Source organism: Hyaena hyaena, unplaced genomic scaffold, assembly GCF_003009895.1.
Source record: "Hyaena hyaena isolate Hyena2069 unplaced genomic scaffold, ASM300989v1 scaffold_155, whole genome shotgun sequence".
Lineage (NCBI taxonomy): Eukaryota > Metazoa > Chordata > Mammalia > Carnivora > Hyaenidae > Hyaena > Hyaena hyaena.
In genome coordinates this window covers 1,580,667-1,594,385 of record NW_024080787.1, presented here as the reverse complement: position 1 = coordinate 1,594,385, position 13,719 = coordinate 1,580,667, and the positions used below count along the sequence as shown (strand labels likewise).

Sequence of the window (13,719 nt, the reverse complement as noted above, 5' to 3'; positions counted from 1 at the left end):
CAGGCTGTCTGGCTCTGGAGTGAGTGCTCTTCGCGTTCGCACTACTTAGCAGTCAGCGCCTTTTCAACAATTGGTACCAATGCTCGCTTTGATCGAGCGCGTGCTATGGCCGGTCCTTGCAGAGAGCTTCACGTACATTATCTCATTTAATCGTAACAATTGCTTGAGATGGGGACTGTTACTGTCACTGCCACTGTCCTGATGAGGAGGCTGCCCGTGTCACACGGCTCTCAGGGGATGGAAGTGACACTTGAATTCAGGTGCTAGCCTCAGAGGCCGTGCACTGACCCTCCTCACCACATGGCCTTCCCAGCCTAGGGCTGGGGCGGGGGTAGGATCCACAAGTGTGTCCTGTGGCCCTACCCCTCTACTCCTAGCCCTGGCTTCCTGAGCCTTCTGTGTCCTGTCTGCCAGCCCCCCAGCCCTGCCCCCAGGCTGTGTGGGGTGGGGGGGTGCCTGGGATGTGCAGAGAGGCTGCAGTGAGGGGACCATCTGCTACAGCTCCTGGACCTGCCTGGTGGACCTGGAGGGTCTCAACATGCGGCACCTTTGGCGGCCGGGGGTGAAGGCCCTGCTGCGGATGATTGAGGTGGTCGAGGACAACTACCCTGAGACCCTGGGCCGGCTGCTCATCGTGCGAGCCCCCCGCGTCTTCCCCGTGCTCTGGACGCTGGTGAGAGCAGGCGGCCCGGCCAGACCCCTCCCCCGTCCAGGCCCAGATGGGAAGGGGGTTCCCTCTGCCTGTTTGTTCTGTGTCATTTCTTCTAACTAACAGCTTTACTGAGATGCAACTCATTTACTCTAAGGTTCACTCTTTCCAAGTTCACTCTTTCCAGTGGTTTTTCGTATATTCCCAGAGCTGTGCAACCATCCCACCTTTTAGTTCCAGAACATTATCAGCACCCCCAAAGGAAACCCTGTGTCCATCAGCATTCCTTCCTCTCCCTGCGCCCCCAGTGCCCCCGCGCCCCCGTGCCCCCGTGCCCCCATGTCCCCTGTGCCCCCCACGCCCCCATGCCCCCAGTGCCCCCATGCCCCCTGTGCCCCCCGCAGCCCCGTGCCCCCATGTCCCCGGTGTCCCCAGCACCCCCGCATCCCCATGGCCCCCCTGCGCCCCCAGCGCCCACAGTGCCCCCAGCGCCCCCCGTGTCCCCAGCAGCTCCCGCGCCCCCGCGCCCCAGCTCCCAGCAGCCGTCAGTCAGCTTTGTGTCTCTATGGATTTGCCTGTTCTAAGTATGTCACAGAAGTGAAATCACACAAGGCGTTTTGCATCTGATTTCTCTCCCTAGGCATAATGATTTCAGATTCATCCAGGGTGTAACATATCAGAACTTCATGCCTTTTCATGGCCTAGTACTAGTCCACTGTGTGGACACACCAGGATTTATGTATCTGTTGTCCTGCTTTGTAGACGCTGGAGTCACATTCAGAACTGTATAGTGTTCCCGGGGCTCCCGTGACCTGGCTCTGAGGGGGGTTGGGATCCTCTGCTGCAGGGGCTTTAAAACTTTTAGCTCAAGACCCACAGTAAGAAATACATGTTAGGTTACAACCCAACTCACACACGCACCTGGAACAGGTCTGCAAGAGAAGTTCACCTTAACGATGTGCAACATCCTCTTTGCTATTTTTTCAATGTTTTATTTTTGAGAGAGAGACAGAGCACGAGGCAGGGGTGGGCAGCAGAGAGAGAGAGGGAGACACAGAATCCGAAGCAGCTCCAGGCTCTGAGCTGTCAGCACGGAGCCTGACGTGGGGCTCGAACTCATGAACCGCAAGATCATGAACTGAACTTAAGTTGGATGCTTAACCAGCTGAGCTGCCCAGCTGCCCCTCTCTTTGCTCTTTTATTCCATTCCATGAAAAATAAGCTAGTCACGGGGGCGCTTGGGTGGCTCAGTTGGTTGAGTCTCCAACTTTTCATTGCAGCTCAGGTCATGATCCCAGGACTGGGCTCTGCATGGAGTGTTGAGCCTGCCTAAGATTCTCTCTCTCTCTCTCTCTCTCTCTCTCTCTCTCTTTCTCTCTCTCCCTCCCTCCTCCACTCTGCCCCTATCTCCTGCTTGCACACACATGCTCTCGCTCTCTTAAAAAAAAAATAAATTAAAAAAGATAAAAACAATAGTCTAGCCACAATGTGCTAAATTGACCTCACACCCATTAGCAGGTTGTCACTGACAGTTGAAAACCACTGGTGGTCCACAGGCCAGTGCAGAGTGCCAGTCCCCCCCACCCCCCCGTCCTGCAGACCCTGAGCATCTTACCCAGTGCCCCGAGGATTCAGTGCCCAAGAAAGCCTGGAAAGAGCTGTTATGAGTTGAGGTTCAATCAGGGTAGAGATTTGGGAGTTACGTGGATGTAGTGTTTCACTAAGCACCTACTATGTGCCAGACACCTTTCCAGGCCCTGGAATTTGGGGTAAACAAGACATCCACTGTATCTCTCCCCAACTGTGACAGGACGGGGAGAGATAAAGCAGATAATGTCACACAAGGAAACGTCTCATAGTTCCCTGTGACAAGGGCATGGGGACGTTCAGTGTTCTTGGAGAGGCCGAGTCAGGCAGGGGTAGTGCAGTGTGGGTGATTTAGATTGAGGAACTGAGGAAGGTCCCTCAGAGGTAACAAGTGGCTGAGCCCCAAGGAAGAAGCAGGAGTCATGCAGGGAAGGGTGGGGGAGACAGGTGGGGCAGGCAACCCACACAGGAAGGGCAAAAGCCTGGATGACTGTATGTGACGCTTTTGAGAAACTGAGAAACCAGTGTCGGGTGACTGGAACACAAAGTAGCAGAAAGGCCAGTGGCCCTGGCAGAAGCCAGGAAAATGCTCAGGGACCAGTGGCTGCCGAGTCCAGGCTGTGGCGAAGGTGGGTCTTCATCCTGGGGCAGTAGGGAGCCACGGAGGGTTGTCAGCAGGAGAGGATGTGAGCAGATTTCTGGGGCAGAATGTTCTTTGGCTCCTGTGGCTACTTCAGGGCTCTGGTGGGGCTGGGCTGAGGAGCAGAGCTGTAGGAGGGACAGGCAGGGCCTGCTACTGAAGCTTTTTATCTTGAAATATCCTGAACTTTGTGAAAATGAAATTCTTACTGTTTGGAGACTTCTAAGACGTGTATTGGGTAGGGGTGGGAGCCAGTCACCCAGGGTTCTGGCCAGAAGTGGGATTCACTCTAGTGGATTAATGGGGATATAGCATGAAAGAACTCCTTGCAGAGATATGGGCAGGAGGGAAAAGCCCCAGGGGCTAGACCGTGCAGTGACCCCTGACCACCGGGGGCCGGAGGCACAAAGGGAGGGGATGGCTTTGTTACCTAGGGAGCCTGAGCCTCGAGCTGGAATGGGGTAGGGGGTGGGTGTGTCCAGGGGCACTGAGGCGGGTGGAGTGGGCGAAGAAGCACCCTGGCCTCTCTCTTTGTTCCTACCTCCCATCTCTGGCTGCTGCCATCTCCCCCCCACCCAGTGGCCACACCGGATGGAAGCCAATGGCATGGAACCGGGTTGCGAGGCTGGCAGGTGACTGCTTCCCGGGGTGGAGGCTGAAGGAGGGCGACCACCCAGGTGGGCTCCCCAGTTCCTGTGGTACTCCTCGCTGAATTGGCTTGTGCCCTGCCAATGCTGAGTCCTTCCTTCCTTCCGCAGACACCACACCATCATCATGGGTGGGGGTGGGGGGATGGACTGCGCTGAAAAAGAAAATGGATCCACATGCAGCTTAGAGTTGGGTGTTGAAATATTTTCCACGTGTGGTAAACAAAAAAGGATCATCCATACAGCAGAATGTTATTCAGCCATAAAAAGGAACGGAATAGTGATCTGTGCTACAACGTGGATGAACCTAGAAAAAACATCATACTGAGGGAGAGAAGCCAGTCACAGAAGGCCACATACCAGATGATTCCATTTCTGTGAAATGTCCGGAACAAGCAAATCCATAGAGACAGAAAGCTGCCTGGTGGTTGCCAGGAGCTGGAGGGAGAGGGCTGGGGCGTGACTGCTAATGTGTATTAATGTCTAAAAGGAACTGGGTTTCAGGGCGCCTGGGTGGCTCAATTGGTTGGGCGTCCGACTTTAGCTCAGGTCATGATTTTGCAGTCCGTGAGTTCGAGCCCTGCTTCGGGCTCTGTGCTGACAGCTCAGAGCCTGGAGCCTGCTTCAGATTTTGTTTCCCTCTCTCTGCTCTCCCACACTTGAACTCTGTCTCTCAAAAATTAATAAACATTAAAAAAATTTTTTAAAAAGGAATGGAGTTTCCATTTGGGGTGAAGAAAAGTCTTGGAATTACAGGAAAGTGGTAGTTGTACAACATAGTGAATGAACTAAAAGCCACTGAATTGTTGATTTTAAAATGGTTAATTCTGGGGTACCTGGCTGGCTCAGTTGGAAGAGCATGTGATGTCTGATCTCAGCGTCCTGAGTTTGAGCCCCAGCCATGTTGGGTGTAGGGATTACTTAAATAAAAACTTAAAAAAGAGAGAGAGAAAATGGTTAATTCTTTGTCATGTGAATTACGTCTCAGTAACACACAAAAAACGAAAATCACCTTTCCCTCTGGTCTCCTCTTTCTCACTTCAGATCAGCCCCTTCATCAATGAGAACACGAGGCAGAAGTTCCTGATCTACAGTGGCAGCAATTACCAGGGCCCAGGAGGCCTCGTGGACTACTTAGATAGAGAAGTGATCCCCGACTTCCTAGGGGGAGAGTGTGTGGTGAGTGTGCGGCTGCAGGCCCTGGGCCGTGGCCTCGGGGAGGGGGGCAGGGATTGCTGGGGCAGGGCTGCAGAGGTCCATGGAGGCTGGAGGGGGGACTCTGTCCTGTGTGGGTGCTGGTACCTGGAGAGGCCATGCTTTCTTTTTTGGGGGGGCAAGGCTTGTTTTAGAAGCTTCCCCAAAGAGAGTTGAATCCTGTCCAAAGGAGGGGCCTTTCTTTGGGTTTTCAATCATAGTGATCAGATGGAAGTTTCTAGAAGACCAGAGACCAGGCCAGTCAAAAGTTTACCCCAGTATTCCCCATGCAGTTCATTGCTAGGCAGCAGTCAGAGTTTACCTGCTGACTTTGCGCCCTCTGCTGTTGAGAGAGGTGACTCAAACATCCCAGTGGCCTGGACCCAGGAGCCTGTGTACCCAAAGGGATTTATTCCCAACCCACATCCTCATGGAGTGTTTAGATGGGCCAACTGCTTCAAGGGTAAGCAGCAACAGACCCCTTTTACTGCCTCCCCCTGGGACTGAGATGACACAGGCAGGGGTGACCCTGGGTCACAACTGTCTTATCTCATCTGGCTGTGGGAGGGCAGGCCCCTCTCCCTCTACTAACAATACCAAACTCGAAGCGCACATGATTTCCGAGTAAAAAAAGGCATTTCCTAGGAATTCTGCCAAGCGTGTCCATTTTCTCCACCTGTTGAGATACCTATACATGATTTATGTTTAGCAAATGGGCCTGTAAGGCCAGCATGGCAATAAGAGATATGAGCCTAGGGGCCCTGATAAATGTGTGTTTGTGTCCAGGCTCAGCCACTTTCTGCTGTGTGATCTCAGGCAAGTGGCTTGACCTCTCTGGGCTTCCATTTTCCTCCTCTGTGACAGGAAAAAATAAGAGTTCCTACTGCATTGTGGTTTTGGAGATTAAATGAGATCACGAGAGCCCCTGTACCCTACTCGCTGTGGGGCCACCGTTGTAAGTGCAGTTTCAGGGGTCACAAAGTACCCTCCTGTGGGTCAGCCAGGCCGGCTGGGTCCTGACCTGCCACTTTTGTCTCTATCCCCCAGTGCAATGTCCCCGAAGGAGGGCTGGTCCCCAAATCCCTCTACCTTACAGAAGAGGAGCAGGAGCACACGGACCAGCTGCGGCAGTGGAGGGAGACCTACCAGTCGGCCAGCGTGCTCCGAGGGGCCCCCCATGAGGTGCTGGGAACTGGCCGGGGGGGCCCACTGGGCTGCTGTGTGGTTTTAGGTCAGGGTCCCCTGAAGCAGAGCCTGAGATAAGGGTTCTTGTGCTAGGGTGAGCTCTCAGGAGAAACCTGTAAGGTAGCCCAGGCCGGGTGTAAGCAAAGGGGTGGTGTAGCCAAGTCTTGCCCAGCCTGATCCCAGGGGGGTGCTGGGCTGTGCAGGGCGTGGCCCGTGGGCAGATGAAGGCCCAGGTGGGCACCCACAGCACCTATTGCAGCTGACCCCCCATCCCCGCTCCCCACTCCTGGTGGGGTTCCAGGTCGGACTCTCAGACCATGCCCTTCCCCATGCAGGTTGCCGTGGAGATTCTGGAGGGCGAGTCAGTCATCACCTGGGACTTTGACATCCTGAGAGGGGACGTGGTGTTCAGCCTGTACCACAGCAAGCAGGTGCCCAGGCCTGGACCCCAGGAGCCTGGGGCCAGGGCCGGCGGGCAGCTGACAGACAAAGGCTGGGTCCTAGGTGTGGATTACAGCCGCGTGGAGGCCCCCCTTGTCTGCCGGGAAGGGGAGAGCATCCAGGTACGAATTCCTTTGTTCATTTGTTCATTCATCACTCAGGACTGAGTGTCCACGGTGTGCCAGGGTTCTGGGAGCACCGAAGTAGATGAACTGCATCTGGCCTTTGGCCTTCGAGACCCTGTGGGATGATCGGGGAGAAAGACAGAACCAGGCAGATCTGGGACTCTGGGGACCTCCCAGGACCCCCGCCTCAGAATCCCCTGGGACTCTTGTCAAAGATGCAGGTCGCCAGGCCCCATGCCAGGGTTGGGGGGTAACTCAGAACCTCTGGGCGTGAGGCCTGGACTCTGCATCCCTCACCTTCTCTCAGTGGTTTCTGACGTGTGAGCTTCAGAAACTATGCAACAGAGATGCACTAAGTCTGGAAACAGAACTCATATGCGCTGTGGAACATGAACATGAGCCCCCCGCATTCTCCACTCTCCAGTGCTTGTCTCACATCACTGGCCTCGCTCGCTCTCTCGCTCAGCCATACTGCACACACAAGCTCTGGGGAGCACTGCAGATCTCTCCGAAGGTTCCCTGAGCCTCAGGCTGTCTTGCACCTCACGCACCAGCACTGCCAGCCCTCATTCTCACCGTTCAGGCCCTCAACTAACTCTAACCAACCTGCCAGCTCTCTGCCCCAGTCCCTGCCTGGATCTCATCTGCAAACCACACTCAGCAGAACAAAAGCCCAGCAAAGTCCAGGCATTTAATTCAACTGCACCTGTTGCCGTGCAACCATAATCCTCCACTCCAGGCCTGCACTCCCGCCACATTCAGAGGGAGGCTCTCTGTGCCCAGGGATATGGGGGTAACAGCAGAGGGGTCAACGATGACTTCGGGAGGCCCCTGACTGAGAGGAAGACCCGCTGGTGGATTGGTTCAGTAAGGGGCTCCCGTCCGCAGGAGGACCAGAGCCTCAGGCGCGGCTGCTGTGTTTCAGGGCTCCCATGTGACCCGCTGGCCTGGCACCTACTTGCTCCAGTGGCAAATGCACAGCCCCCCGGGCAATGTGGCCTGCAGCCTCCCAGGCGTGGAGGACGTCCTCACGGCCCTGCACAGCCCTGGCCCCAAGTGCAAACTCCTCTACTACTATGAGGTGCTGGCGTCTGAGGACTTCAGGTAGGAGGGGCTGGGGAGGGAAGCCTGGGCAGGAAGGGCCCTCCCTGACTCCCCTCTAGGCCAGGCGCCCAGCACTCATGAGGCCCCTTCCTTCTGGGCTGGGGCCACTAGATTCACCTCCACTTACCTTTGAGCTTGTCCAGGGGCAGGGCCCCAGCACTGGCATTGTTAAAATTCTCCTGTGTTTCAGCACCTGTGTGAGCAACCAGACTGAACACAATGTCCAAACTCTGCCTCAGCTGCAGGATCTCCCCTTTAAATGAAACCCTGGACAGAAGTCCAACATACCAGATTGATTGGTGGGGGAAGGGAAGCCCAAGACCCTCATATTTGGACGTCCCCAGACTCCTAGAAATCCATAAAACAGGGTTTAGACTGTTCTAGAGTGTTCACAGACACCTCTCTCCAAGTGTTGCTTTCAGAGAGTCAGGGAAGTGTAGTGGTTAAGGCCTCCAGCACTTCCTGGTTGCTCTGTGACCTCAGGCAAACTCACTGAAGCTGTCTGAGCCTCAGGCTCCCCATCTGTTAAATGGGGACGGTTGAAATCCTATGTCATGGGGTTGTCATAAAGCTGAAAGAGTGGGGGGAAGCCGACCCTTCACTGAGGCATACAGTAAGCACTTGGTAGCAAAAATGAAACAGGGTCAGGAGATGGAGAGTTTAAGGCCTTACATTTTATCTTTTAAAAACAAATGTGATCTTGCATCTTGCTTCATGACTTGTCTATCTTAGTGTCCTTCTACCAATAATGCTTGATATTCTTTACCACGGAGTCAAATTGAGGCTCCAGGAGGGTGTCACGTCCTAGGTGGCACTCCAAGTATTCTAGGGGCACATGCAGCCCCGCGCGGGAAACACTGAGCCAGCGTCTTTACTCCAAAGAGACCCCCACAGCCTGGGAGGGCTGGTGATTTCCTCCTTGGGAAATGGCCTGTTTTGGCTGCTGGGCAGCAATGCAGGGGAGAGACATGTAAACTCCAGCCTTGGGGGCTGCTGGCCTCCTGGATGGCAGGTGGAGGCCTAGAGGGGGCAGCCTGGGCCAGCCTGTCTGGTCTCATCAGTGTGGGGTAGCCTTGCTGTCCTGCTTCAACAGCCTCACAAGAAAACCAGTTCAAGGGCTAGTTCCTGGGTGTCCTCAGAGGCAGGCGTTGGGCCAGGCCCCGAGGGACCAGACAGACAGAGCAGGAGACCACACGATCACACCTGTGTGTAATTATAAGCAGCAGTGGGTGCCATGAAGGCATTCCAGCCTGGGGTCCTTGTCCAAGGTCACACAGCTAGGGGGTGCCAGAAGCCTCAATACAGGGTATTGTCAGCACCAGACTAGGGCCCTGGCATGAGGTGGGCAGGGGATGTGGGGGAGGTACCTGCGAAGTTACATTGGAGTTGAGACCTAGGTGGCATGCACACACATCGGGGGGCGGGGGGGGGAGGGCGTGGCAAGGGGCTTGTCAAAATGCAGATTCTGCAGCTCTGGGGTGGCTGGGAGTCTGCAGCTCTAACGCTCCAGGAGGGGCTGGTGGTGCTGGTCCCTACACCACACTCGGAGTAGCCAGACCCTAAGTCTGCACTGGCCAAATCGGGAGCTACTAGCCACAGGTTAGCAATGTAAACTTAGCCATTACAGCTCAATAAAATTAAAAAATCAGTTCCTCAGCCACACGAGCCACATTCTGAGTGCCTGGGGGCCCCGTGTGGCTGACGGCTGCTGCACTGGACAGCACGGCATCATCTCACAGGTTCTCCTGGAGAGCGCTGCTCTGAAGTCTGGAGTAGGAGTGAGCTAAACGAAGCAGGCGGGAGAGAAAGTGCTTCTGGCAGCAGGTGGACACCTGCACAGTTTCCCTGACATGGGAGGCGAGTGTCAGAGAAGCTGAAAGGAGGCTGCAGAGGTGGGGTGGGGTGAGGCTAGAGATAGGGTCAGGAACTGCCCGGGCTATGCTAGATCCCCAGGTCAGAGAAGCCCCTGGATGGTACTGGTAGGCTGGGCTCTGTGGGGGGGGTGGGGGGGGGTGGGGGAGGGCAGACAGGAAAATGGGTGGAGCCTCGTTTCTCACCATAACTCCACTTGCATTTTGCTCTACACTTGCCCTCTGTGCCTGGGGTGGTTACCAGCCTTGTAGAAAGAGCCCTGGGGCCTCATTTGCAGCATCACCAGCTTTTCCACTGCTGTGTGTGAGCCCCAGGGCTGTGTCACGCCAGAAGGTAATGTGCATACAACGCCCTTCCTCCCCAGGGGCTCCATGTCCAGCCTGGAATCCTGTACCAGCGGCTTCTCCCAGCTCAGCGCCACCACCTCCTCCTCTTCTGGCCAATCCCACAGCAGCTCCCTGGTCTCCAGATAGCTAGGACTGAGCCCTGTGGAGCAGCCCGCTCGCCTCCCACATTTCAAGTGCCCGTGAGGTCTGGGACCATGTGGGCTGCAGCCCTGGGTCTGGACACTAAGTTGGGGCATCTGGAGCCAGAGGCAGTGATCCAGCTCATGCCCTCTTCAGGATGCAAGGACAGAACCATCTCCTTTGAGCTTTATGTAAGAAAAAGCCAAGGAGTGGGTCAGCCAGCTTTGGGTCTGCCTGGTCTGGGAGCTCAGGGATGTCATCAAGCTCAGCACCTCCTTCCACCTCTGGCTCTGCTTTCCCTGGGGCAGCCTCCTCCTCAGGTGCCCTCCCCACTCGGAGGGCCCCATCACCATTAGGCTCCCTCCCTTCCCCCAGCTCAGTTGTGGAAGAGAACCTCTCTCCCCCAAAGTTCCATCCAACCTCCCAGAATTGAGTCAAATCGGCCCGCCTGGGCCCCACACTGGTCCCTGAACCAGTCACAGTTGCAAGGGGAACAGAGAACACAGACTGGTCAGCAGGGTCCTGTGTCCCATCTGGACCAATCATGATACAGGGATGGGGTTTCAGTGATTGGCCTGCCTGGACTACATGCCTGCTCCTGAAGCCAGACCACCTGGCTTGAAAATCACAAGGGGGTTGCCTCTAGGAACACTAGGGTACCCGACGAGAACAGGGAAAGAATTCTGGGTAGGCAGAAATGATCGGCTTTCACCTCTGATTCCATAGCGATGCCCTGTGTCCCAAGACATGCATGGTGAGCAGTTATATGAGTTACAGGCTCCACTTTCTGTGGGGAGCAGCTCACCCTGGATCTGAAATCCATTTTCCCGGAGCTTGGCTAGGAAGGAAACCTGAGCACCGCTGAACTGAGGACGGTGGAGAGGCCCAGGCAGTGATGAAGCGGCTCTGGCTGCCATTAAACTCTCCTGGAGGCCCTTTTCTTTCCTTGAAGCAGTTTAATTATGACTTTTTTGGTTGTAAGTCACAGCGAGCCCCACAAAAGGGTAACCAGTCATGAGCACACGTAACTGGCCAGACCAGAATCTCTTGCTTCAGGTAAGGCTGGATCCAGGATCTCAACATTGCATCAGAGTCCCCTATGGGGAGGAGGACATTGTGACTTTGTTGTGTCTGCCCTAGGGCAAGTCTGACCCCTGGCACCAGCAGCTCTTGATAGACTTTCCCTGAGTTCATGTATGGGAGAGTTTTGGGTATCCTTGGGGCTTGAGGACACTTCTCCTTTCTTTTCCTGGGCTCCAAAAAAAGGTAACGAGCCAGAGGTTACCAGTCAGCAGACTGTAGTCAGAGAGGGCTTTTGTTTTTGCCTAAAGAGAGACTGGAAAGTTGTAGCATTTCACACAGAAATCAGGGTGTCCAGCTTCCCTTAGGTATTTGGTAGTGTTGGCAAAATGGGGCCACTGCTGCCATGTAAAGCAAAACAACTGTGTCCCCTGGGTGGGGGCCACCCCAGTCCTCACCCTCTATCAACCTGGTCCCCAACACTCATTCACATTATCAGCCTAGGAGGGACCACACTGGCATGGCTCCCTCAGCAGCTGGGTGGCCAATCTGGGGCTGACTGACTCCGTGTTACTCTTCTCATGGAGCCTTGCTTACAGCTGGGGATCATCTGTGGGCAACACCTGGCCTAGGGGGTGGGCTTACAACCATGGGGTCCATGCCTCCATGCAGTCTCAGCGTGACAGGGCAAAGAGCAAGGACTGAGACACCCTCCTCCCTGCAGGGAGGGGGTCTCACCCACCTCCGTTCGCTCCTCAGGTATAGGAACAACTCCCAGAACTGCATCCTGCATCCAGGTGCATGTGCACGTGAGGGAAAGAGGCAGGGGGAGATTGGAGACATTCTCAAAGCTAATTGCTCCCATGCCACCAGGCATTTATCACTGAGGAATCTGTGATTTTCACCTGTCTGATGAATTCCTAGCTTGCCTCTAAAACCCAGGTGCACCCTAGAAGCATTTTCAGGTAGGCTACCCTGTCACTCCCCGCACATTAACTGTCTAGGGATAGCACCAGGGAAGGATGGAGAAGCCTTTCCTTGACTTGGGGTTATACGTGGCTTGACAACTGTTATTTGGATCTGCTGTGAGCAGTCCAGCCCTGACAAAAGGGATGGGACTCAGACCCTCTCATTTCTCCCCCTGAGAGCTCTTTCTTTCTCCCTTGGGAAAGCTGCAGCTCAAACTTCTTAAGCCAACAAAGGGAATTTTCCCTGGGTCCTGTAACTGGGATGGCTAAGGGTGGTCTTGCTGCAGGTATGGCTGGATCCAGGAGCCCAGTGTCCTCAGGCGCACATGTTCATCCTCTCGACCTCACCCAGGCCTCCTGGCTCTCTATCTCTTCTCACATTGGCCCCATCCTCTCTTCCACCTGGTGGGAAAGGTGGCTGCAGCAGCCGCAGCCTACAACCACAGGGCTCGCAATCTCTAAGGCTGAGAGAGACATTCTTTTTCCGACCCATCCCACAGAAGGCTCTGACTGGCCCTGTTCCAGCCTAGTACTTGCTCCTGTGGATGTACCAGCCATGGGGCTGGGGGTCCTGTGATTGACATTTCCTCCAGAAGCAACAACAGGATAGGGGAGGGGAGGGCACCCCAGGAAAAGGGGAGCTGGGCCACAGAAGCAGCACACGGCCACGGCAGCATCTGCTGCAGTCCCCTTCACTTGCTGGAGGTCTCTGGGGTCCATGCCAGAGCGACATCAATCACCGGGTTTCTCCTACATTTGGGAGGCTTGAAATTAAAAATCTAAGGAAGGGCTGCTGAGTTCCTGACCTCTGTGTTTCCCTAGACCCCAGGGCTAGAAGCTCCTTGGCTCGCTTCTTTCTCTATCTTGTTCATTAACCCATGGTGAGCAGGACAGAAACAACCCACTAGCAATAGGACCCTGCTCACGCACTGTGTTTAGAAGCCTGGGTCTTAAAATTTAGACGTGGTGGGGTTCAAGCCCCAGCCTTCTTTTCAGTAGCTGTGTAACCTCCAGCAGGTGACTTAACTCCCCTGTGCCTCAGTTTCCTCATCTGTAAAATGGGGGACACGCCTACCTCATTCACTGGGTTGTAGTAGGGCGAATAAGAGCAGCTGTGGAGTCCGCAACCCAGTGCCCAGCACACAGGAAGCACATGACAAACATCAGAGGTTATCCTGATGATTAAAGGCTTCTCATTCAAACACTCCAGATTCCTTCTTGAGGATGCCTGCTTGGGACTGTTCTTCACAGGACAGAAGGCTCAGCACCATGAGCATCCGGAGGAAAGTGGGTGTCAGGATATTATTTTCCTCTTACTTTCCCGTTTAGAAACTACTTGCGTTTTCTGGGCAAATCCACTAATCTGGAAGAGCATCATTTGGAGTAACATTCCTCCAACTAGCTGGAGAATGTTCTCTCTACAGGCTGAAAGAAGGGGATTCTGAGACCTTTTTTCCCCCTCCCTGCACTCTGGAATTGCTTCTCCTGTGAAACAAATCATTCGATGAGACTACTTTAATTCTGTTCCACACACTCTGTTTCAGCCAGGAAAACATGATGTTCCTTGTTTGCCTGATCATTTGCTCCACACAAAGGCATTAAACGTTTTGGATTTGGGTATACCTCAGTTGTCCACTTCCTGAAACCCTAGAGGTCTCCCTGGGTTTGTTCAAGAATTACTCCGCTGTTGTTTATAAGACCCAAAAGCATTTTCAACATGGGCGATATCACCCTCCAGGGATCGCGAGTTGGTTCTTGGGGGTGCAGTGATGCACACAAAGTATCACATTTTTATATATAAAGCACAGATATACAGTAGT

General features: G+C 54.5%; 1 protein-coding gene across 1 annotated transcript in view; it reads left to right on the top strand.

Moving 5' to 3' along the window:
* Nucleotides 1-13,498, top strand: part of SEC14L5 (SEC14 like lipid binding 5) — a 43,462-nt gene extending 29,964 nt beyond the window's left edge. Inside the window, exons 10-15 of the mRNA XM_039239229.1 lie at nt 502-673; nt 4,568-4,702; nt 5,765-5,899; nt 6,238-6,465; nt 7,394-7,572; nt 9,809-13,498. Of these exons, the coding sequence (XP_039095160.1) occupies nt 502-673; nt 4,568-4,702; nt 5,765-5,899; nt 6,238-6,465; nt 7,394-7,572; nt 9,809-9,917 (958 nt within the window). The 3' untranslated portion in view covers nt 9,918-13,498. The remainder of the gene's footprint in view (nt 1-501; nt 674-4,567; nt 4,703-5,764; nt 5,900-6,237; nt 6,466-7,393; nt 7,573-9,808) is intronic.
* The last annotated feature ends 221 nt before the right edge of the window (nt 13,499-13,719 follow it).